At 40.5% G+C, this 26,019-nt stretch overlaps 1 protein-coding gene across 3 annotated transcripts in view; it reads right to left on the reverse strand.

The window, feature by feature from the left end:
- Window positions 1-222: 222 nt before the first annotated feature.
- PLXNA2 (plexin A2) overlaps window positions 223-26,019 on the reverse strand; it is a 533,025-nt gene continuing 507,228 nt past the window's right edge. For all 3 annotated transcript variants that reach the window (XM_048496018.1, XM_048496021.1, XM_048496020.1), the window contains exons 27-32: window positions 22,733-22,832; window positions 20,130-20,320; window positions 18,825-18,994; window positions 13,772-13,984; window positions 8,517-8,667; window positions 223-5,553 (exon numbers count right to left, since the gene is read on the reverse strand). In XM_048496018.1, the coding sequence (XP_048351975.1) occupies window positions 5,458-5,553; window positions 8,517-8,667; window positions 13,772-13,984; window positions 18,825-18,994; window positions 20,130-20,320; window positions 22,733-22,832 (921 nt within the window). In that variant the 3' untranslated portion in view covers window positions 223-5,457. The remainder of the gene's footprint in view (window positions 5,554-8,516; window positions 8,668-13,771; window positions 13,985-18,824; window positions 18,995-20,129; window positions 20,321-22,732; window positions 22,833-26,019) is intronic.

Here is a 26,019-nt window from a genome sequence, read left to right on the forward strand (position 1 = left end):
ACCTATTTACTGTTTTCACTGCTCATCTCTGGCCATCTGCATGAACATTCTAAGGGCATACCAACCCCTCAGGCCACAGACATGCTGCACGAACATTCTAAGGGTGACAGTTAAACACAGTCAGCTTCATGGCCTGGTGTGCCAGGAAAAAGATGTTTTACCTAGCTCAGGTATGGACTTTCAGTGATTTGAAGGTCCGATTACCTGCCCGCAACAGGGAGGGATGTCATGTGAAAATTTGGGGGCAATCCATCCAGCTGTTTCGGTGTTAGGGCATAACTAACAAAGTCACTGTTAGCTTATATATATATATATATATATAGATGATGTTAAGGACAGTGATTTTGGTAGTTTTCCTGAGGTGAGTATAGCTATGCTGGACAAAAGTATAGTTACTGTTAAGGTGTAGTATGGAGAAACAAAATGGTTTCCAGTTGTCAAAGTGTCAAGATGTATTTTACCTCCCTGTCTCTTAAATCTGTATGCAGAACATATCATAAGGAAAGCTGGGTTAGAGTTAGATAATGGTGGAGTGAAAATGGGGAGGGGGAGACGATTAACAATTTGAGATATGCCAATGATGCTATGTTACTGGCAGGAAAAAGTGAAGACTTGAAACAACTATTGCTGAAAGTTAAAGGAAAAAGTGTCAAAGCTGAACATCAGCTGAACATCAAAGAGACAAAAGTAATGACTAATGGAGAACTATTCAATTTTAAGGTGGACAATGAGAAAATTGAAATTGTTCAAGACTTCTATTCCTTGGTTCCACCACCAACCAAAAGGGAGACAGCAACCAAAAAATCAGAAGGAGACTGAAACTGGGAAGGAGCTTGAATAAAATCTTAAGTGTGAGGATAATCACTGGGAAGGGAAGTCATGAAGGAGCTGGAGCAAATGCTTCAGTGTGAGGATAAGTCACTGGTGATCAAGGTAATTCATATCCTAGTAATTCCCATTACTAGGTATGGATGTGAAAGTTGGACATTGAAGAAAGCTGACAGGAAAAAAATGTTGACTCATTTGAAATGTGGTGTTGGAAAGAGTTTTTGGATATCATGGACCACCAAAAAGACTAAACTGAGGCTACATAATGGTTACATTATGAGAAAACAAGAAAAGGCAAAAATACTAGGAAAAAGTTGAAAGCTTGGCAAGCAACGTAGGAGCAAATCCAATTCCGGATGAGTATGGACTGAATTCCCTGTGATCTTAGTAACAGATTTCCCTGACTGGCAAGAAGCAAAAAGGCATTCCATTACAACAGGGACCGAATAATGCCCCATTGAACCATAGCACCGTGTTCCCCTGAGTAAGACTAAGATCTTCACAATTCTGAATGAACTTCACAGCCTTTCAATTCTTACTGAGAATATTTCCCACTAACAACCTAGAAGCGCTGGACACTTCTTTACCTTGACAGTTGTTAATTTAGCAAAAGGTTGTTCTCAATGTAGTTGTAGCAGATTTGCTATTTACACTTTGTAGAGCCTTCTAAGAGGATGTGGAAACTATTACAGAAAAAAACTGGATAGGCTGAAAAGTCATTGCTCTGGCAAGATGAGTGGCTGCAGAATTTCAGTACAGAGAATAGCAGGGGCAGGCAAGTGTGCTAACAAGATGAATTTCTTTTAAAATAAAGACCTTCAAAGGAAAGGAGCATTTGATTAGCACATCACTACCTTGTGCAGTGGGCTCTTTGATGGCCCTGGATAGCACTCATCAGTAGAAGATTAAATGGAATTATTTAAACAGCAGTGCCAGGCACAGAAATTCCAGAAATGACATTGCTGGCTTTGATGTGAAAACACCTGACCTGAAACACAGCAAGCTGGGATTCAGACATCAGGGAAGGAGGCACTGACATGGATGGGGAAGAAAGTCATCCAAGGCAATCACTATGGTTTTTAAATGCTTGAGCTTGGCTGCTATCCAAAGAAAACAGGACTGGAAACTTATCTCACATTTGAGTCATCCACGAGCCAGGCCAGGCAGCTACAAACAAACTATTTGGTAGCCTTTTGGAGTTATAAATATTGAATTTATTAAAACTGTCATTCCATCTGAGAACAAATCCTGGCCAGTGTAGAAAACACTAGATGAAATGCTGCCATGTATTCTGAAAAGCTATGAATGTATCAGTCTGCTGGTTTTTAACCTTTTGAAAGCAGAGGGGGCAATTCCAGCAAAGTATGCCTGACTCAGTATTCCTGACCCTGGGAAGCCATGCAGAAATTACACTGATCAACATGCTGTTTGCTACAAGGTCAAATAGGCAGGATGTCAGCCACTGTAATGCTGACTCCTTCCTTCTTTCTACTAGTTGGGGTTACAAGTGGATCACACCTTCCCTCACTTCTAATTATACAAGAAACTTCTGACATGCCTGGATACAGCCTTAGTTTGTAAGACTGAAGCTGAAGCCCAACAGCCCATCTATCATGTCAGTAAAACCTGATTAAAAATGAAACTGCACTTACAAAGTCCTACCATGGTCTAATAGTGTATTGCCTGTAACTAGGCGAAATGGCAATTCTTCAGATGAAAACTGGCTGTTGGATTTGCCCACAACAGCAGAGAATTCAATAACAAAGCAGACTCTCTGCAATCAAACTCACTACACTGCCAAGGGGTATGAAGGAGCAAGTGAGAAAACTCTCCTAATCGCAGACTGCCCTTATTCTGCATTTGGATCTTGGTCCCTGCTCCTGTTAGGTCAATGTAAATCAGAGCTTTCTGGCTGCAAAGTTTTTGCTGCTTGTGAATGTCAAAGGCTTTGGCTTATTGCACAAGGTAAGCCATTAGTATTTCTTTCAGGCTATTAATGGGGCCCAGGGAATCCTATGAAGGTGAATTATCGGGGGAAGTAGGCTAGGCATAGCTTTTAATGAATTATAATTAAAGGAGCAAGTTTCTCCTTTCCTTTATCCTTTTGCTGGCAGCCTTCAAGATAATGGTCAAAAACTAAAAATCAGGGATTCTCATGGAACCAGTAATACAATGAACAACCCATTCAACCACAGCCCATTGGAACAGTGTATGTTGGAATGAATGAATGAATGATGTTTTGTGACATTATGTGGCTCATATACACCAGTACAAACTGATGATGACAGGAAGTGCCTGTTCTGGTAGAGAAATTGCCAGTCCTTCCTTCCAGGTATTATGACTAACAGCCCCATTCAATGGTGGGGCATCTGGATGCTGTGCTGCAGCCATGCCAGTCTGCTACTCCCAAATGGGCTTTCTAGTGGTGTGGAGAGGCTAAAAATGCAAACAAGTCTACCCACCGCTGTAAAGCCCCCACTGGGTTTAATGGACTTATGCCACAAAAAGGTGGTGTAAGTCCAAAGCCCTGGCCACTGGTGCAACAGGGGCAATGGCCTGCAGGAAGCTGATTAGCATCAGCCACTTCCCTGCCCATGCCCCAGACTACCCCCACTACACTAGCAGCAGGGGTGCAGGGACACTGGCACAGCATTTAGCACCAGATCCCACCCCTGTGGAGAGATCTCTCAACACTGAAATTTCCTTCCATGAAGTAGCTACAAAATAACTACCAAGAGGGTGCTCTCTACCCCCCTTCCCCATTAGTTGTGGAGGCCTTCAGGCATGGCTGTTCTGATAACATATTCCAAGACTTCCAGCGAGTCCATTAGGCAGCATTTTATGGCTAAAAATGTTGGAAACTTTGGAGAAATTATGACACTCTCAGGATAATCATGCAGCAAGTTCAGTGGTACAATCAGTCTGTTCTTCAACCTTAGCTGAGGGAGCCAAACTGCCTCTCTTAAAACTGACTCAGATTCCATTTACAGACTCTGACCCATATGGTCGATATCCTGCTTTCCATTAGATCTAATCACCTTGCCCCCTAATCACCCCTCTTAACTGCAGCCTGCACAAATATCAATATTTATTACAGAGAGAATTATGTACAGCATTCCAACTGCTACTTGGCATTCTTGAAAGGGACAAGAAAACTTTGGTCTTTTTGTGATAGGAACAATAACTCACAGACATCAGCCTTCCACTGATCACTAAGAAATAGATCGGTGGGGTCAGCTAAGAATCTAAACCCAAGACAAAACACATGGACAAAGACAATGACAACAGCCATTAACCAGCACATGGAGTGTGTTACTTCCTTTTCACTATAGAGAAGGTTCCTCTCCACCTTGCCCTCCCAGTGGAGAACGAAATCTTGTGCTTGACCTTTGCATGACCTCGCATATGGTGTGAGAAAAATGCAAATGCCATTTGTCCTGATCACATAAGCATCAAAGAATCCAAAGAGGGAAATCAATAAATATGTTATCTCATTAGGTCTACTCTGTTCAAGTATTGCTTGCTGTAAACATTTTTACTGCAAGAAATCACATAACGACTAGGGAAGACAAAAAAAAAAGCTAACCAACCCAACACCCTAGTGTAACTAAGAAAGCCAATTTTTACACAAATTGCACCTGCAGAAGCCCACAATGTGCCTGTTTCAGTTCAAACTCACAACTTCCTTAGCGTCAAAAGGACATTCCTTAGGGACACAGTTGTCACATACATAGAAAGAGAGAAGGGTCTTTGCAGCAGGGTGGAGTTTTTGTCAAAGTAGAAGAACGAAGGACTTAAAAATTATGGTGCCCCTCCAGTGGTAAACAAGATTGTTAAAAAAATACCATACTCTATAAATATATAGCCAAAGAAGGACTTCAGGATAGATGGACTGAATGATTGGATGGCTTTTCTGCTCTGGTACATGTCTGCTAAGTGCTTCTTGCAGGCAAGACAACAGGACTTCTTCCCCAACCGCACAGTTTCCTTTATTTAAAAAAGGCTTGGTGCAAATTTATGCTCATGGGGTTTTCTAGAAGTTTCCAGGAAGAAGAATAACTGAGTTTTTTTAAACATTCCCAATGGGTTGAGTGCCCTTCACAAACCATCCATCTGAACCACAAACAACTCATGAGAATAGAGGGGCAGTGTGTGCAGCAGAACTTTTTTGACAAATATTTGACGTGGCCACTGTGGTTTTGTTCCATTTCATTTATCGTCTTTCATTCCTTTTTCTTTAAAAAAAGAAAAAAAAAACTCTCTTTAAATAGTGTTTTTGTTTCCTCCTAATATACATCAAACAACTTTCATGCAAAGCAGCAGTCAGGAAGGGATCTAGACTTCCCATGGACTTTTCTAGGTGTACAACTTGAGGAGCTGAAAATCTTGGTGGATCCAATGATTTTAGAAATGCAGTGCTGATGTTGATGCTCTCCTTTTCTTTCCACTGGAATCAGATGAGTGATTTGGAGCTAAACAACTGGGCCAACTTCTGCTACTTTTGGGCAGCTGTTACAGTATGTCAGGTATAATGCCAGTGGCCTTCTTGTGTGTTCCAACTCTTAATTCTCAGAAGTCTTTATGGTAACCACTCCCTTCTCCTTGCTCCAGGAGTTCCAGCTCCTTTCTTCAGCTCTCCATAGACATGGCACCAATAAGCTGTTCTACTTTGTATGCCAGGCGCTGCCGGCGTGCCTGCTCATCTTGCTCCAAAGCTCCGATGATCTGAAACCAAGACAAAATTAGCAAAGGGAAGATGAAAAGGATGAACGAAATAAGGGGAGCCAGAAATAACAAAATGGTCTTTTATAATGATTTAGTGCTCTATGTATCTTTCAGATCTGAAAATCTGTATGTATGGTATGCTCACAAATGTGAACATGTGAAGCTATTTAATGCTGAATTTGTTGACTGGTCCAGTCTACTCAGTACTGTCTTCTCTGATTTGCAGTGGCTATCCAGGATCCCAGGCAAAGGTTTTTGCCATTATTCCTACCCTGAGACTATTTTTTAAAACTTTTTAACTTTCTGCATATAAAGCATACACTCTACTACTGGGCCACAGCCTTTGAGACAAGTGTAATGTAGTCTGATAGACTGTTCAACTGCATATCAATGTATGAACATATGGATAAATATATAAAAATCTGCCTGAGTGTACACAAGGTCAACATCCATGTGCAACAACAGACAGAGGAAAAAATATGTTGGTTCCATTCCATGGACTGCACACGACTGATGCTTTGATATTAGACCCTAGCTTTGTAAATATTTGTGGTAGACATACTAAGTATTTTCCAGACACCAAGAAGGTAAACAATGTCTAAACCTCTTAATAAATAGAATTTAATTATCAGGCAGCAAAGGTTAATAGAGAGGCAGCCAGTATAAATCCTAGTCCTTAGCTGTATTTTCCCAGGAATAATGTACAGCATAAAAAGAAGGCAAAGGATAGATATCTACAGAATTCACTAGTCCCTAGTCATTTCTGTATTATTGTGTTGGTGCATGTTACTGAAGAGGCATATAGTCATATGCTGGATGCTACATTTTCTGTTTCATTTAGCAAGAAAGTAATGAGGTTTTCATCTCTAATGCTCCTGTAGAGTATCACGCATATATATACATGCAATTAAATGACAAAAACCTTTCCTTTAATGGTTATAATTGCAAAATTGGCTTTTCTTGCATTGCAAATTAAAGGGCTGAACAGATGGTGGAAACTTGGTTTCAAGTAATGCATCCATCAGAACAGCCCATGCTGCCAGCAACACTTTATAAAATAGATCACCGTTAGGTTCTGCCATGCTTTTGCTTCCAGAGAGGAAAGGGGCCAAGGAGGAGATGGTTCCATAGGTCAGGAAAGTTTTTAAAGCATTTAGATACCAATGCAGTCTTTTTGGATGAAAGAAAGAATGCTTTCTCTGTGGGCTGCAATCTGTCTAATTACATAATAGGTGAAGTAATCAGTAATTTGGTTCTATTTGAGGGTAACTTCAAATAGTGATAAAGACAATTAATATAAATCAGCAAAAAGGTACCTCACAAAGATAATCAGGCTCTTCAGAGAAAATTGCGAGGTTTTTTAAAAACATCTCATATTTCTACTTAAAACATCTTGTACAATTTAGCTTTTAAATATATGATACTGGTGGGCTTTAGAGGAAAGCATAGTTATGAAATTGGATTGGACTTTGCAATCAAATCAGGACATCTTCTCTTCCAAACTGCTCTCTGGATCACATTTAATTCCATGGCATTCCTGATAAGAAATCTGAGCAAGGTTTTAGTGTTTTTTTTTAATTTATCCCTTAGTACCTGGATAATAGAGGACCAGGGATGCGGGTTGAAAGCACGAAGGGAGTCAATTGGGGATTTTTGCAGTTTTGCAATTTATTGACCTTGGCAACTGTGCTCCCAGAAAGTTCAGGATATAAATGTAGTAAATAATATCTATATATAGAAACAAATCTTTGTTAAATGGCAAGATTGCACAAGTCTGCCTTTATAACACTAAGAGCCCAATATAAAAAGGGGGAGCGCAATGGGTCTATTAGTCAGCACGAGCAAGTGCAAGCAAGTGCACCAGTGTGGTGGGCAAACTGAATGGTGGTAGGCAGCCACAGACCTCGACGATGCCCAAATTGTAAGGAAGGCTGGTCTTCGGAGCTGCATTGGCATTCTGAAGGCATTCCTGAGGTGAAGTTGATGTTAGTTGGCTTCCACCTGGGCTTTGCTGCCAGGAGCACAGCACCTGGGGTCTTGCAGTTACACCACCAAAAAGGGTGCCATAACCCTGTTCTGGTAATGGAGGGCTTTCAGGTGGCCAGGGAAGCTTTCTTTTCCCCTGCCTCCTTGTACCATCTGAAAGCCCTCTGGAGGCAGCAGGGTAGCGCAGGAGTGGTGCCATCTCTGACTACTATGAGTCTTACAAGGCCATGCCTTTTATAAAAATTTGTTTAAGATCATATTAGGAAGCACAGCTTGCATTTTCCACATGTCAATATTTCCTAGATGAATGTCAAGAGAATCTCATAGAAAAGGTCCCGTTTCAAGGGAAAGGCAAATGATAACGTTTAGCTAAGACCTTCACAATGGTACAAATGATCCTGCATTACATACCAAGGATGGGGCCATGGCTCAGTTGTACAGCATCTTCTGGACATGTCAAAGGTCCCTGGTTCCATCCCTGGCATCTTCAGTTATATGAACGTACATACACGAAACTGCCTTACTCTGAATCAGATCACTGTTTAATCAAGGTCAGTATTGTCTACTCAGACTGGCACAGTTCTTTAGAATCTCAGGCTGAGCTTTTTCACATCACTTCCCAACTGATCCTTTTCACTGGAAATGCCAGGGATCAAACCTAGGACCATTTATATGTCAGCAGATGCTCAGGCACTGAGCCACAGCTCCTTTCCTAGGGATCAGTGCAAAGATTCAGAGTAGACAGTATTAACCTGTTCAGTCCAATTATCTGAGTTAGTATAAGGTAGTTTTTGTGTTCATCATAATGTGTCAATTGTTTAATTTCTTGTACCTTCCTCTGAAGTAGAATGAACCAACAATACAGTTGGAATCAGACAGGTAGGTCAGAGCAAACCATATCTTTAAGCCAAATTCTCAGTTTGTGGTCTTGAAATTTCAGCACTTATGCCCAGTCCAGGGAGGGAAAGATCTCTTACCTCCTCACTGTATTTGCTGACATAGGAGTAGATTTCATTGAGTGCACTCAGCATGTTGAAATCAATAGCATGCAAACGTGACTGTTCTGCGAGGTAGGCATTCATGTCCTGGTCACTGATGGCTGGGAGTTTTGCAATATCTGCATAATACCTGCAAATTTTAATGGAAAGGCATGTGAGAATGGAGTAGCTTGGTAAGAAATCTGAATATGTTTTTGAATTATGTCCCATCTGCATTGTGTCTCAGTTTGTAGACAGACAGAAAACTTTTACTTGCATATAAAACATACCAGGCAACCATAATCAAACCATAAATAAAACCAAGAGTAAACCATAACCACAAATTACATATAGAAAAATATAAATGACAGTTTATCTCCCAGTCTTATCCTGACATAGCTTTATAGCAACTTGCAAAATTTTTGCTACTTTCTCCCTTATTTCAAGATTGGAATTATTGAAGAGAAGGAAAAATTTAGCACAATCAGAAAGTTCTGTCCTATTTGCTAATGTAAAATTTAGATACTTTGTTCAAATCCCACCCCAAAGGCAACAAAATAAAGCTTGATGTATAGTTTCAATGCAGCCTGTTCACAGGGGCAATGCCTATTGGAACATGCTATGTCTTGATATCTTTTGCAGAGAATTTCCTGTGGCAAAACATTGAATCTGGTTGGGATTTTAGAGATGGTAAAAATACATAGTGGTATGTCCTGCATTAAGTGGAACCCCCAGTCTCAGAGAGAGAGAGCCTTATTGGCTGTACTATAAAGATTCTGTGCTTTGATCTCCAAAAATCTGCATTTTTTTTGGAAGGCCTTGGATGCTGAAATGTTAAAAAGAAAGTCTCTGGATATGCCAAGGGATGTAATTTTTTTCCTGGTAGCAGGAGCCAATTTGAAACAGCATGTGATAAACAAGGCTAAGGGGATCAGAATTATAATGTATTCTCAGCCAATACCTAATAGGTGTGAGCCATGCCTTAAATTTCAACAGACCCTGTCCAGTTTCCAAACATAGAGTCACATACAGTACACATCTTGTCATCTCCAAAATTTTGTGCAGGAATTTAGATTGAATTTGTTCCAGGGAATGGTTAAAAGCACCAATCCATAATGGAATTCCATACAGCAATCGTGCACCTATTTTAGCATTAAAAACTTTTCATGCAGCAAGCACATATTGGTTTTTGGTATGAAAAAGAAATGTGCAGTGGCCAAGGCATTAGTTTTGGCCATGTTTATTGCTGACTTACGGTGAGAAGTCCAAGATGCATTATATTGGAAATATATGCCTAGGTATTTAAAATGCTTGACCTGTTCTATTCTATTGCTGTTTATTTCTCACTTCTAGGATTTTCAGATTTTTAAAAAGACAAGGACTTTTGATTCCTCATAGTTCACTTCCAATCTACTTGTCATGCAAGTACTCAAAGCAACAACTCAGTAAGTGTTTCAAACCCACTTGCAAGGAGGACAAGAAAACTGCATCATCAGCGTAAAGTAATAGTGGCACATGAACAGATCCTAAATGAGGATTATAACCACCAACTTTAAAAAGAAAATGTGCAAAATAGTTTAAGAACAAGTTAAACAAGGAAGGAGTGAAAATACAACCTTCCTTGACTTTTTTATTCATAAGATTTTTTTTTTAGTTAACTTCCCTGTCATGGAACATTTAATTCGACAACTCGTAGAGGTATTATATTATTATTATTTATTAGTAGCTTTTTAATGAGAAACAAAAGCCTCTTATCCTTGTTCATATTTACTGGTTTATTTCATAAAAGGTCCCCTGGGATGACATCAAAAGCACCTTTTAAATCCAAGAAAGCTTTGTACAATTTGGACCTTCCTCTTCTGATATATTTATTAGCCAAGTGGGATAAAACCATACAATGATCCAGAGTGGTTTTTCCTTCACAGAATTCTGTTTGCTCTGGGCCAAATATTCTCTGCTGTGACATCCAAGATGTTAATCTGGATAATAGAAGTTTTGAATAAAATTCCCTATTATAAAAATAAGACTAATCTGTCCAAAATTAGCAGGGTTTGTATAATTTCCCTTTTTATATAACGGTACCACTATCACATTTGTTCAAGCCTCTGGCATTAGACCACTTTTATTGATCATTTAAAAAGTGTGGTGAGAAAAGGTGCCCACCAGTCTGGATCCACTTTTAAGATTTCAATATTAATAAGTCAAGGCCTGGAGCTTTCCCCTTTTTAAGTTGGCCAATTAGTTTTATTATTTCGGCGGGTGTTACAGGTGACCACTCTGGTAGATCACCTATTGAGAGATTTGAATGATTCTTTTTATGCATCGCCTCCTCATAAAATAAATTTGAAAAATGTTAAAGCCATGTGTGAGGGGAAATAATTGACGTAGAAGGGGCATTAGTGTGAAAGGTTCCAGTTTCTACAAAATGGCTTTGAGTTGTTTGAAGAAGTAGCATGGAAAAGTTGTTCCCATTTTTTATTTATGAACTCATTTCTTTTACCTTTAATGAGTTGTTGTAACTGGTTTTTAAGAACAAAAAATTCAGCTGTAAGAGCTGCAGCCTTAGTCATGATAGTGACTATAAATAGAGCAAATGTGGCTTTTTACATTCTTTGTCAACCCAGCTGTTAGCATGTTCTCTCCTTATGTTCTCCATTTTAGGCTCCTGCTTAAGTATCTCAGTAAATTATATTATGTTCATAGGTTTTTTATGTCTAAAGGGTCCTTTGAACTTATTAAGGAAGATCTATATTTTAAGCCAGTTGTAGAATTAAGAAATTCTTTGGTCTTTTTTGTTGAGCCAGTAGCCCACAGGATACATGGTAAAGAAACTAATTCATGATTCTGGATTGATAAAGAGTTGTATTTTGACTAGATTGCCAGTTTTAGAGGAAGGTGATCATTAATGGTTTGATCCCTCACTGAGAAATCAGTAAGAAAATCTCTAAAAGAAGAAGAGATCAAGAGATCAAAGCACAATCAATCATGCTACAGCCTCTGGATGATATAAAGGTGAATTCATTTGAGTTCTCCAGATTTATTAGACCATTCAGTCAAATTTTGTTGAATGGAAAGTAAAATCTGGCCAAACTAATACCAGCAGGGTTCAAGGTGATATCCTTTGATTGCCTTAGAGATGGAGAAAATAGTACTTGTAACACCTCCTGATCGAGTCCTGATCTCCTAATGAGAGCTAAGATATCATTACCCACTCTTGCGCTGACATCACCCAACAGTATTATTTCTACATGAGGAAACTTTTGTTCCCTTCTGTTCTCTAGGGACAGAAGGGATTATTTGTCCAAGTAAGGAGGCATATATACGTTCATGTAAGTTTTCCAAAAATAAGCCTAATGGTCTGCACAACAGGATTGCAGTTCTGAAGGTTAGTTGATTCTAGATTTTGGTCATAGGAGATCTAGATTTTGGTCATAGGAGACAAGGATAGATAAACTGCCTTGTAAGCAGCCTGTATGATTTGTCTTAGATGCTGGTAAAGAATGTAAAGAATATGAATGAAATCTCTCGTGGTATATTGGTGTTTGAACCTAAGGGTGTTTCCGCATGGCCATGATGGGGGTTGGATCGGCATACATAACGCCGACCCAAACCCCCCTGGGACTGTTCGCACGAACGGTCCCGGTTGCGATGGGGAGGACAGCGCAGCATCCGCACAGGCTGCGCCATCTCCCAAACGCCGTACCGTGTCCTCCTGCCTCCGGCGCGTCGCACAGGCCAGGGGACACGCCCCCCTGCCCTGCGTGACAGCCCGGAAGTCACAGGGCAGGGGTCGTGTCGTGCTGGAGGCCGGAGGACACGGTACAGCATTTGGGAAAGGAAAGGGGAATGGCGCCTTCCAGCCGCTGCTGTTTGTACAGCAGCGGCTGGAAGCCGCTGTTTCCCAAAAACCTTGCTGGGTAAGCGAGGTCGGTGCAGCTGCACAGCAGCTGTGTCCCCCGTGCGAACAGCTCCCTGGGGACGGCATTTTTGCCATCCCCAGGGTGCTGTTTATGGCCCGTGCCGAAAGGGCCTTCGTTTCCTGAAAAACAACTACATCAAATCCTTTAACAAAATCTAAAAAATTCTGATCTTAGCCTTATTCCTTCATCTTGTTACATTCCATGAAAGAAGTGTAATGGTTGGGGGGTGGGGGAATATTCTCAAGTCAGTCAACCACAATGAGTTGTTCTAGGTTAACATCATATTGAACACAACCATTGTTGACAACCCTATCACATATAACATGACCACTGATATCACTTCTAAGTTGATTTGTTAGGTTTAAGGGCATATTTGAAATTTCCCAGTTTTCCTGACTCCCTTTCTGTACTGGCAAGGGAATGGGCTGGTAGACATCCACTTCAACTAGAGTTTCTGTTGGTCTTATGGAATTCTGTACAGTAGCAGTTATAATAGTTGGCTCCTCCATTAGTTCTTCCTCCATAGGCCTTTGCATCTCAGTCTCAGACTTTGCATCTCATAGGCCTTTGCATCTCAGTCTCAGACTTCTACATCTCAGTTTGTAAACTCTGACCAGTGTGCCCAGTGATTCTGAAAAGTGCCTCAACAATCAGTTCTGTGCAACCTGTGGCCAGCCAAGCTATCTCCTGTTTTGTTACCCCTCCTGAAATTACAAACATTTGATGATGGGTGGTGTCAATGCTTTTGCAGGTCATTAATCTGGCTGGATTGGTGCAAAAGAATTTGTTCCTGCCTTGGATCTACATCAAAATTATGTTTAGCAGGCAAGTTAGTCCATCAAAAGAACTGAAACAAACAACCTGTTGGATCTTGCAGGTTATGTGGCAAACCTTAAAACAAGCAAACAACAATTGTGCTTTTGCTAGCAATATATATACACTAGCATGGACTTTCTTGTTGCTATTACAGGTTTCTTGGGGAAGGACCAATGTCTGGGCCAGAGTTGAAGGCACTTTGAAAATAAACAAATCTGCATATAACACTAGATATGACTGAAAGGACAGGAAAAAGGTATTTTGTTAGGAAGCAAAACCAGAAAGCAAATGGGAAAGAATGTTGAGTCTCTTCTAGAATGTTCAAATAAACCATGAACAGGTTTAATGCCTAAATGGAGATATGCTGAAAACATTTCACTCTTGCTCTTTAACTGGCCCTACTTAGCTTAATTTATGCATTTACAGTGAAACAGGTGGAGACACCAAAGCTGAAAATCATAAGAGGCTTTAGGATAGCACATTGTGATACACAAGGTGCTTCCCAGTTCCCATACTGACCTCTCTACCCAGCTCTTATAGCTGGGAATGTCCTTGGCATACAGCAGCTTGTTGGAGGGGGAGTCTTTGCCAAGGCGGTGCTCTGAGGTGGAGCATGAATCCATAAAGGTTTGGGCCACGACCGAGAGACAGGCATCTGTGATACTTCCTTTGTGGATGTCAAAGACAAACTGGGGGTTTTTAATTACATTCACCCAGAAACGCAGAGGAAGACTGTAGGAAAAGAGGGGCACAAAAAAAAAATCACAGAAATATACATTATAAATCATATACAGAAAGAAGTATACTGACAAAAAAAAAGGAACTGGATTTTATTTTGTACCAAGCTCCAGGTAAGATCAGGTGCAACACTGTGTCATGCTTCTGGAAAATTTCCTGATGGTTTTCCCATTGTTCACTTGTGAAAGTCACATTTAGCCATTTTCCAGCAGCTTCATTCCCCCTTCCAGTTGACTTTACTTTAGACTTACAATCTATCCCTTCTCTGGGACACAGAACTTGTGGTGGCTCACAATAGTCCAATAAATGATTAATAATGATAAAAACATACAAAATCTTTAAAATACACATTAGTAAGAACATTCTAACAGGCATCAAAATAAAGCATCATCAATTAGTGCAAAGCAGTATACATCCCAGACAGCTGTCAAAATCAGGCAGCACTGCTGACATGGAAAATTGCGTTTGACTGTCCTCAACAGAGTGGCTGGAGAAACAACTCTGTTTTACAAACCCTGCGGGCTCTAAAAAGGGCCTGGATGTCATCTGGCAGAGAGTTCCATCAGTCAGGGACCATTAATGGAAAAGCTGCTGTCCTCTTTGAGGACAGCTGAGCCACCTGTGGGCCAAGAACCACCAGTAGACCAATTGAAGAAGAGTGAAGCATTCTTGGGAAAACATAGGGAGAGGTGGTCCTGAAGGTAAGCAGGTTTCAGACTGCTTAAGGCTTTAAAGATATGAATCAGTATCTTGAACTTGACTCAGAACCCAATAGACAACCAGTGCAGGTGCTTGAGTACTGGTTGTATATGAGATGATCACATTGTATTGGTTGAGAGCCTAGCAGCCACATTCTACATAACCTGAGTTTCTGAAGCAGCCCCAACGGCAGCCCTCCAAACAGCAAGTTGCAATAGTCCAGCCTGGAGGTGACTGTGGTACATGTCACTGTGACCAGGTCCAGCTGACAAAGAGACATGGCTGACAAGCCCAGCAGAGAGAGAGAAAAAAAAAATGCCAACCCTGCCACATAAGATAGCTGTTTCTCCAGGGCAAGAGAGGCATACTTGTGTTTCTATCAATTTTTTAAATTTAAATTACTATTGCCACCTGAGGGTGGGACTGTTACTGCTCAGAGGCCCAAACTAAAATTAACGATACAACACTCTGGACTGTGGTTTAAAATTTTGGCCATAGCCAAACCGTTTTATTGACAAAGGATGAAAAGAAATGTGAGTCTCAGCATAGGATCTGATCTGAACACTGGGAAGCCCAAATGCTGTTCCCCAGTGAAAACTTTCCTCCAACTCTCCTGTTGGAGGAAATAGATAACCTTGCTCAGTACCAGTGGAACCCAGCCAGGCGGCAGGTCACTTTCTGAAGAACCACTTTACCGCTAAGGGGCTCAAGCCACAATAGCCCATGCCAGGGCATCCTGATCCATGGCTTGCTCCATGCCAAACCTCTTAAAAAGGTACCACCAAAGTGGATTAGCACCGCAGCACCCTCACCAACAGATCAGTTCCCATGTGCCAACCGCCAGCTTGACTATGATATCAGACACATGCAGTAACATTGTATAAAGAGGTGAAGTGGGTGAGAAACTTGATGCGGCGGCATTGAAGAAAGAGGGGCCCAGGTCCGGTAGAAGCCTTATAAGGTCCTGCCCATCCCTCCTGTTGACGTCATGACGCCACACCAGTGTCATGACGTGGATGCCCATAGTGGGCATGGTCACCGCATGCCTTCCACCCTACTAAGGGCAGGCAGGGTGGGGCCTCTCAGCAGTCCCTTTTTCGAGCAGCAATGGCAAGATCTGGTGATTCAGGGCCGCTCTTTTCCCACCTCCCCACCTAATGGCAAAACTAGAAACAATATCTGAGGGGCAAAGAAAGATCAAATATATTTTGAAAGGCTGAGTTCGGTCTCACCTAAGTAAACTGCTGGGGGAAACTGAAGAAAATACTCATCTACTCCATCAGTAGCTGCCAAGACTGGTTCAAGAGGAAGAACTTAGTATTTCCTCTCCCAAATGAAGTACATTTATGATCATGCCTTTGCAATTTGGAAGGTTAGGTATTTAAATAAGAAATGATTAAGATCTCCCTTTCCAGTATACCTGTTACAGGATCTATTCTAAGGCTACTGATCAGTACATGGAGGAAGGCCACAGTTCACTGTCCAAGAACATGTTTTGTATACAGAATTTCCTTCGTTTAATCACTGACATTTCCGATGAAGTGTTCTCATGTAGGAAGTCTGGGAAAGACCCTTGCTTAAGAAGTTCTGGCTAGATGGACCAATGATCTGGCTACATGTAAGGCAGCCTAGTGTGCTCACAGCTAAAACTACACCAATGACTGAAAATGAAGACTGGACAGTTCCTGTCTCTCCGGATTCTTTCCTAGCTGCTGTTTGCAGAGATCAGTAACAGTTGGGTAACTCTTTATGCTGAAGACCCCTGTGGCCTGGCAGCCATGAGAAACATCTCTCTGCTGATCGACAACACTTGGTAGCTTTAAGAAGTGTCAATTTATTCTGGATTCCAACATATTATCCTCATAACTCATTCCTCTAAAGCTTTTGCTAAATTGTTTTTAGCTCCCTACTGCCTTAGCAGGGAGTCTGGCTTTGGCAGACACAATGATTAGAGGATTTTCTAACCACAAGGGATTGGAAAAGAATGTGATGGGAGTGTGATATTGTGTATATATATGATTTTTCTTTTGTTGGTGTTGTTTGAGGGTTTGTTCTTGGGACATGTATCAGTTTTTATTCTGTTTTTAGTAGTAAGTTTCTAACCCAGGGAACTTTTAATCTCAAAATAACAGCAAAGAAAAAGATGCAACAGTGGCAATTGTTTTGAAAATATATACTACCAACTGCTGCTGTGAGTAGGAGTACAGCCTACCCGATGGAAGTCCTTTGAAACACTTGGAAAATGACTAAGTGAACACTTATTTGTATAGCAGCTAGAAACAAAGACTGAACAGTCAAAGTACCCATTTGAGTTCAGTTTTGCTAATGCCAAGCACAACCATTTTCTGTCACGCTTCTGATAGCCCCCTTGAGATTCTGGCTCTTCCTTTCAAAGTTCTGGACACAGACACAATAAATCTGAAGGGCCTCAGGAAACTGACAATCCCTGGCATCTTCGGTTAAAAGGATCAGGGACCAGGGGATGTGAAAGACCTCTTGCTGAGCCCCTGTACAGCCACTGCCAGACAACACTGACCTTGATTGATCAGTGATCTGATTTACTATAAGGCAGCTTCAGGTGTAATATTTCTGTGTCGTCCCCATGTTGGCTTCCCTCATTACCTCTTAATCAAACTTTTCCAAAGTCTGTTGTTTCAGTGATTGATTCAGTGACTTTGTACTCAAGGGACTTATTTGCAGTTCAAAGAGCATGGATTGCACATCTGAAGAAGAGTTGAGTTTATATTCCCCCTTTCTCTCCTGTAAGGAAACTCAAAGGGGCTTACAAACTCCTTTCCCTTCCCCCTCGCAACAAACACCCTGTGAGGTAGGTGGGGCTGAGAGAGATCAGAAGAACTGTGACTAGCCCAAGGTCACCCAGTTGGCATGTGTTGGAGTGCATAAGCTAATCTAGTTTACCAGATAAGCCTCCACAGATCAGCTGGCAGAGCAGGGAATCAAACCCGATTCTCCAGATTAGAATGAACCTGCTTTTAACCACTATACCATGCTAGCTCTATTAACTTACACGGTATCAGATGTTACAAGGGTAGGCAATCCCCAGTATATGTTCTGAGCAGTGGTACATCAGACTACATGGCTTGGCACTCAGGACTGGTTCCCCATGCAATCAACCAAAGCAAACCCCTAAGGAGATGAGGCACCAACAGGGCTTGGGTTGGTTCTTAATATATCCTGCCAAGTACAACCCTTTCCCCCCTCCCCTTCTGTTTGTGGACAGAATCTTCACAGGTTGATGCTTCATCAGGGAAGCTGACGAAACTGTAGATCACATACTCAGCTGCTGCAAAAAGATTGCCCAGATTGACTACACACAGAGGCACAACTCAGTGGTCAAGGTGATCCACTGGAATTTTTGCAAGAATTACAACGTTGGGACAGCTGAAAACTCATGGGAACACTGTCCAGAGAAAGTAATGGAAAATGATAAGATCAAGATCTTGTGGGACTTTTGAATCCAAACAGACCAAGTGTTGACACATAACACACAGTACATCACAATGATTGAGGACAAGAAAGTGACCATCATTGGCATAGCAGTATCTGGAGACAGCAAGGTGATTGAAAAAGAACATAAGGTCAATAAATATCATGATTTTAAAATCAAGATACAGCGACTATGGCACAAATCAGTTGAGGTCATCTCAGTGGTAATTGGCACCATGGGCGCCATTCTGAAAACACTAAGGCGGAACTTGAAACATCTTCAAATTGGCAAAATCAACATCAGTCAGATTCAGAAGACAGCCCTGCTGAGATCTGCACAAATACCACACCAATACATTACAATGTCCTAGGCCTCTGGGTGACAGCTGAATTGTAATGAAAGACCAACAACCAGCTAAAGAACTGGCAGCTGAGACATTAAACAAAATAATAAAATACTGCTTATAATTTCTAATTCAGTACAGAGAGCCAGAAACTTTATCCCCATGCTTACCTTCACAAAGCAAACTGTAAGCATTTTAGTCAGGCTAGTTCTATGACAAAGTTAAGACCTATGTCTGAACTCCACAAACCACATTCTGGCCACTAGCCCCTGAATATTGATTGCTGTGTCTCAGTTCTTTGCCCTAATGTGGGCTCAATACCCATAAACTTTTCTTACTCTTACCAGTTACTCTTCCAGGTGTGCCTCACATCTGTGTCATGGATGCCATGCTTATCAGCTTGTTCATCGAGGAAATCAAACATATATTTGATGGCCAATGGGAGAGCACTGCCTCGGTGTACAGTGCTGAACAAGGTCTCAAACAAGTCATCTACAAACTTTTGCAGCGTACCCTTAAGGAAAGAGAAAACACACTGTAAGACTTGGCTTCGGAGAAAGACAATGGCAGATTGAGAATAGTACCATTATCGGCTATGTCTAGCCTAATATTGGGTACTATTATTTATTTTTACTATTTCTACTTAAAATATAATACCTTTTTAAAAGCATAGTTTTGTGCCTATAATTATTTCACAAAATGGCACAGATTAGTATTACATTTATTTAGGGTATTTCATTTATATCCTACTTTTCTCCCCAGTGGAGAATCAAAGCAGTTTACAACATTCTCCACGTCTTCAAGTTGTTCTTGCAACAACCCTGTGAGGTAGGTGAGGCTAAGAGTGTGTGATTGGCCAAAGGTTCCCCTGCATGCTTCTCTTGCAGAGTGGGGATTGGAGTTTGGGTCTCCCAGATACTAGCCTGACACTATAACTACTACCCTGTGCTGGCTCTCTATTTCCTCTTCCCTTATTACAATTTTATATCGAAATTGATTGAAGGGCAGTATTTTTATTCTTTCAGCCAATGTTTGAAATGTACTTTGAGGAGATGTAAAAGCTGGAAATTTGCTTGGACTGTGTGTGTGTCTGTCTATGCATATGTATATGCACAGACACACAGACACGTCGTATATATTTCAGTCTGTTTTAATTAAGTTTGTTGTTGGTTTGGAACTGGTAAAATTTATCTGAATTATTTACAATCTGGGATTAATTGCCTCATGGGATGATACCACCTTTTTCATTGTTCATTATTACTATTTCTTTCAATCTGGCATACAGAAGCATGCAAAATGGCAGACTGCTGAACAGTAATATATTTATCTATAAGCCATTGCGGAACCTCTGTTCAGAATTTGGCAAGTGAATAAAAGATCTAAACAACTGGTCCTGGGCCAGACAACCTGAATGTAATAAAATATAAAAGGGACAGTCTCTAAGCTGGCCCCAAAGACATAAGTTGCTAAATGATACAAGAGATATTTATCTGTGAATCAACAACTCAAAGGTAGGATGAGGGCAACAGTCATATTAAAAACAAAACATGAAAAAGACCTAATTTACATAAGCACAAAGCTCCTCATGTGCCCTTCATGTTATCAGTTCATGTGCCATTTTCCAAAGAGATTATGTTTTCTGATATTACCTTCGTAGCTAGCAGTCTGGTAAGGTAGATCTCTGACACCATCTTGCTGCCCCGATCACCCTCCTTCTGGTCACCATGATCATGGTTCTTGACTAAATGCCAAACTTTCACCCCACTTTCTAGATCTGGGGTAATCATGGGTGCCCTGGAGCGGAGACTGTCTGGACTGCCTGTGTACCGAAATGTGGAATCTGGGTAGAAGGAAAAAGAAGCTTGTAATGCACAAAAGCAAAAGAGTCCTTATTACATCTTTGTCTTGCTTCATGTCCCCAGCAAATATACAGTTAGTTTATGTAAATAGTGATAAATATACCGTACACTAGCAAGTCATGGATTTTGCAGCAAGTCATGGGATTGTATCCATCATCTCTGTTCTGTGAGGAATTGAGGAGTTGTTTTCAGGGGAAGTAGTTTCTCCTATGTGTAAGGAGCTTCTTCAGCCAGAGCCTTTATTGCTAGTAGAGAAACCCTTCTGCCAGATGGAAGGTCCACTGTTCATGGAACTGAGTCACTGGACACAGTCTGTGGTCTGTCTTGAACAGTTTCTAGTCCACTGAGTTGGTCCACCTAATGTTTTCTCTGCTTTATGTCATGAGGGAATAGTGGCACTATGTGCAATGGCATTTGTTCTCCATGAGTCAATGAAACTTCATCCTCATGGTTTCAGTCTAGTGGTTATCCATGGGAACTGAAATCAAAATATTCTACAATTTGGCCAGTCTGACCACCACACCTATAATATACAGAGGAAGTTTAGAAGATAAGGACTGTGCTGTCCACTACATCCCCATGCTGTGTGAGGAGAAAATCCAAGTGGTATAAAGTGTTTTGGAGTAAAGTCAAACTAGTTTATAAACTGCACATCATTTTTCTCTCTCCTCTTGTTATCAAGCAAATGCTTGGTTTGCTGTGACCAGCTCAGACTGGCTTCTTAATTTGCCATTTTTTACTTCAGGGTGACAGCAGGATTAAGGGGATCCCCATAAATTAGCAGGAGAATGAGTGCATCATTACAAAATTTGCCAAAGTTTCACTCCTGATTAATGCTCAGATAAATATGAATATTCCTGTGGATGTAATTAAGGGGTGAGAGCACTGAATCATTCTATTTTTAAACCCAGCTCTGCACCAATACATAATGCAAATGTAGAGAGTAAACATGCGGCTTCATTTGCATGCCATCTGCACAATCAGAAATATCAATATCAATGTTAGCAATAACTGTGGAGACTCGTTGCGTGCAAATGCTCTTCTGGTAGCTGTTTCTGACTTTGAATAGTTCAACATTTTTGATGCCTGGTAGATCTTTACTGAAACTGGAAAATCTTGCTTGCAAGGTTTCAGGGGAAAGGACAATTTGGCTGCATCCACACATCACTGAACATGATGTAGTGCAACAGCAAACATACCTATCTGGTTGTTGTGTTTACATAGGAAAATCCAGGTATGAATGACAATCCTAGCTGTCTTCAACAGTATGTTGCTTTTGAAATATGCTGCTGCAAAGATCTGTTTTTGTAATGGTGGTCTCTAAAGAGAAATGTTCTTTTGGTATTTCTTTTGAATATAGCTCTTTTTAAACTGAATACAGCCATTTCCTTGGGCCTTTTCCCGCACTATCCACCAGCAAAATGGGGACTAAGAATAAGGGTGTACTTGATAGGGTTCTCTGTTCAAAGTATACCTGTGTGATAGGCAAGATTTTTAAACAAATCAGGATAGGACTCAAAATAATAATTAATTTTTAAGTTTTGTTTTGGGTAGTAGTGATTTTTTAAAACACTTGCTCCAAAAGTTGGTCTCTATATGAAATACTGGCTCTTGCTTTGTACTAATTCTGTTCCAAAATGTCTTAAAGTTTCATGTTAAAGTGAACATTGCCATTATAGTGGGTCATGAAAACATTAATGAAATAAAGCTACCTTCCTTTTTTTGCTCCCCCCCCCCCCCCACACACAAATGTTAATATCTATTGTGGCCCTTATCTGCTGCTCTGCTGCATGTTTCCCCAAACTGAGGTAAAATTGGGCCACTACTGCTCTGAACACCCCAAATTAACATCCTGTTGAAAGTATTGCACTACGGAACAATTAAAACTATACTCAGAAAGACATTCAGTTCCACATCCATATGTGAATCTGATTGCTATACTTCTGCATTGCAGTATTTTCAATGCGATGCACATTTGGATGGGCATGACAATGTGAAGGGGCATTCTGGTTGCCTTGAGAACAGGAAGACATTTCTTCTTTCTCCTAACACCAACCCACTTCCTCATAGGGGTATGAAAAACTGTTGAAAAGGGCAGCTCATTTTATGGTGAACAAAAAACGTGTATGAAATATTTTGAATACACCATTCTGTAAGCCCTAGAAAGGGCTTTGTGACAGTGGGAAGGGGTGCATTTTTTCTCCCCGTGCCACTGGAAGGCCCTATTGGAAGTAGTGAGGTGGCACCACAGTGATGCCACGTCCCACCACCAATGGCTTTGGATGGGGTTGCCCCAGTGCAACCCTCCAGTCTAAGCCCATGGATTGGATTTTTGAAGAACTTTATAAAACAGAGAAACTTTTATCACTGTATCATGTTACTTTGTTTCTTACCATATCTGCTAATTGAGGTCCGTGATATGCTGGCAGAAGCAGGAATGTTGTAGGAAGAGGTTTGCTTGGGAACAAGAGCTACGACAGAACGATCAGACACCTGCATGGAAGACAAGGACAAAAAGGATAAGCAAGCAAATGGAACATGGTAAGGAAGTTCAGTACTACAAGATATTCACAGAGTCCAGGTAGCCAAAAACATTGACAGTTATAAATTTTTCAATTCAGACTTGGCAGAAACATATGGAATGACATGCAGTGCTGGAAGACCAAAGGGAAAAAAATGGTATATTTCCCTGTTGGCTTGTTCTGCCCCCGAAGAAAAGGACTGACAAATGAAAAGACATATTGAAGGCATTCCTTGCCATTTTGATTTAGGATTACATTTGATCCAATAAAAATGGAGATTCCCAAGAATTGCAGCAAACCAATTAAAGCAATAACGCACAGGGAATAAAACAGCTATAATAATGTTATGGACCATAAAACATTCCTATTAAACCATTTTTTATTTTAACCATTTTTATGAACTTTAAAAGTTTGATTTACCGCTGAACAAGTCATAAACTCATTTTTTCTAGATCTTAAAGTGTGAGTCCCACAACTGCACCAAAAAGAAGGGGGAGATTAAAACTGGGGAAGTCAAACTATAAATGAACATTAACACTAACGAGATTTTGTTATAGCAGGTTTTAGTGGCAGCATTTAATTTTACCCACTCTATAAATCAGGGAGTCACGAAGTTTTTAAACTTATCTTCATTAGCAGACCTTTACATCTCTGAGATTTGTACTAACAGCCTCCTAATGCTCAGCAGTTGTGAGAGTTGAAATGGCAGATTCTTTGGGGTGAAAATGCTTTCTGACTTGAATTTGAGAATGTTCTCTGACTTTATATGAGTCCTTAATACATCAACTCATCCTATTGCTGGTGTTTAACATTGCTAGTTCTTCTGCACGGATCCAAAAAGTTTATCTTTGCTAGAAATGAGGGAGCTTCAGCTTTCGAAGTGGTGGCTCCATATTGAAAAAAAAAATCTTCTCCTTGGGTTTCTCTTCATATGCTTACTGCCACAGAAATTTACCATCATCTAAAGATCAGACTGTACGACCAGAAATACCAATATCTCCTGAGTGCTGCACAAAGCTCCTGTTCCCCTCTATACTTTGGGATCACACCCCCGAAATCTAGCAGTGCTGTATATTTAAAACAGCTTGTTAATTATAAGTGCAGATGGGTCATGACAAGAGCAAGGTGCAACTCATTCCCCTCTGTCTATCTTCAAGGTCGTTTCCTTAACATCCCACAAAGTGAGCATTGTTGTCGGTACTGTCCCAATGCTATGGACTCAATCCCTCATATCCTGCTTTACTGTTCGAGGTATAACGATATTAGAACCGATCTGGGAGCTTTACTACCTCTAGAATTTATGTTTCTCTCAGACAAACTAAAAATGTCTAAGCTATTGAACAACCCTGGTGTAGAAATTTCTGAAGCAGTTGCTATATTTTTAATCCATGTTCCACATGATATATAACAATGATCCTGTTTTTGTACTTGGAATGTATGGTACTTCTGGTTTATGCCTAATAAAGGTTTTTGGATTGGATTGGAACATTGCTAGTTGTTCATTTTGAAGGATTTGAACACTTAGGTCAAATCTAGTTAATTGTTTAAGACATACAAATGGAAAGAATTCTGTTGAAGAATATATGTACCCCAACTGGTATGTATGGAAGTAAAAAATTCCCAAATGAAGACACCAGAGATAACTGAGATATAAGCCTTGAATATGGCAGGGATAGTCACCAGAGACTGAAACTGTTTACTTAGAATTTCCAGAAATTTGGTATAACCTCATATCATTTATATTTATATTACAACTTGGCCGCTTTACTTTGTTCATTCCTCTTATTTTAAGTTGATCAGTTCTGCATGTCATGGCTCTGTGCCACCCAGGAAAGTCATTTCCTCCCAGGGAATTAATTGTTGTCTGGCAACTAGCTGTAATTCCAGATCTCCAAATCCCACCAGGAGGCTGGCGACCCTAATACAATGTGAAAAGCTAAGAAGGGGACTATATCATGTATCCAGTGATCTCCCTCTCCTCACCCTTCATACCAGACTCTATCTCCAAATCTCCAGGAATTTCCCAACCTGGAGTTGGCAATCCTACATTGTATTCCCATCTGTATAATGGGAATAATCTGTTTTTCATAATGATTGTGATGGTGATGATTCCAAAGAAGAAAAAGAGCTCTGATAACTGCTGCAATCAAATGACAAAGAGTGCTGTGGCTCCTCTCAAGTAGTTTCTTACATATGAAACCCCAAGACACAATAAATCAGCTCTTTTTATTACTTGTTTCATTACTATATTGTGCACAGATGCCTCCCATTCCTCCATCCTGCTCTCCTTCAAGACACAAAATTGTTTCACTTTGTCTCCAGCATTCTTAGGCCTCTGCCTACAGCCCCACTCACAGGGGTGATGGAAGGATTCAGAAAAAGCTTAATCTACCAACAGTAAGCAGCACAGTAAGATACAAAAAGCTCTTACTGCACATTTGTAGCAAAAGGTAAATAATTACTAACACATAGAGGTGTGTGAAGCCCTTCATTATGTTATTATTTTATAAAGCTATTTATTATTATTAACTATGGGGCATAGAATGACATGCAGGAAGAATAGGATATTTATATTTGGCAAACACAACACTTTGTTCTTCTGCTGTTTTTTTCCTCCTGTACATTCTTTTAGCCAATTTATAAGTCACTATAAGAATTACCAGCAATCATATTATTTTCTTAAGATGTTATTAGCTGCTACTTTGGATTAATTCCAGTGGTTGGAATACAAAAGACAGTTCACACACAAAAGCAGCAACTCCAGGCGTCTGAAACTCTAGGTAGTTTCTCCAGAGCAATAGTTAACCAAAAGAAAGAGATCCTCCCACACCTCCCCAGGCAGGGCTAGAAACATATTTAAAGTTATTAGCCAATAGCATCAGATTTCTAAATGCCAGGACAACTGGCAGACACCTCCAATCTTTCTATCCATGTTTCCAAGATTTAGGCAGATCATTCCTGTCAGACAGCCTCCAATGTAAAGATGGATATTTTTCTCCAGTCCATCCCACACATATTCCTCCAAACCTAAATCCCAAAGATATAAGAGAAATTGATGGGTGCCTTCATTTTGATCACAATTCAAGTAAGTCCAAACAGTTAATGCTTAATGGGACTGCAGCAGAATTCAGGCTGGACTGTGTGGCCATACAGCTTGT

This window comes from Sphaerodactylus townsendi, linkage group LG05 (assembly GCF_021028975.2).
Source record: "Sphaerodactylus townsendi isolate TG3544 linkage group LG05, MPM_Stown_v2.3, whole genome shotgun sequence".
Lineage (NCBI taxonomy): Eukaryota > Metazoa > Chordata > Lepidosauria > Squamata > Sphaerodactylidae > Sphaerodactylus > Sphaerodactylus townsendi.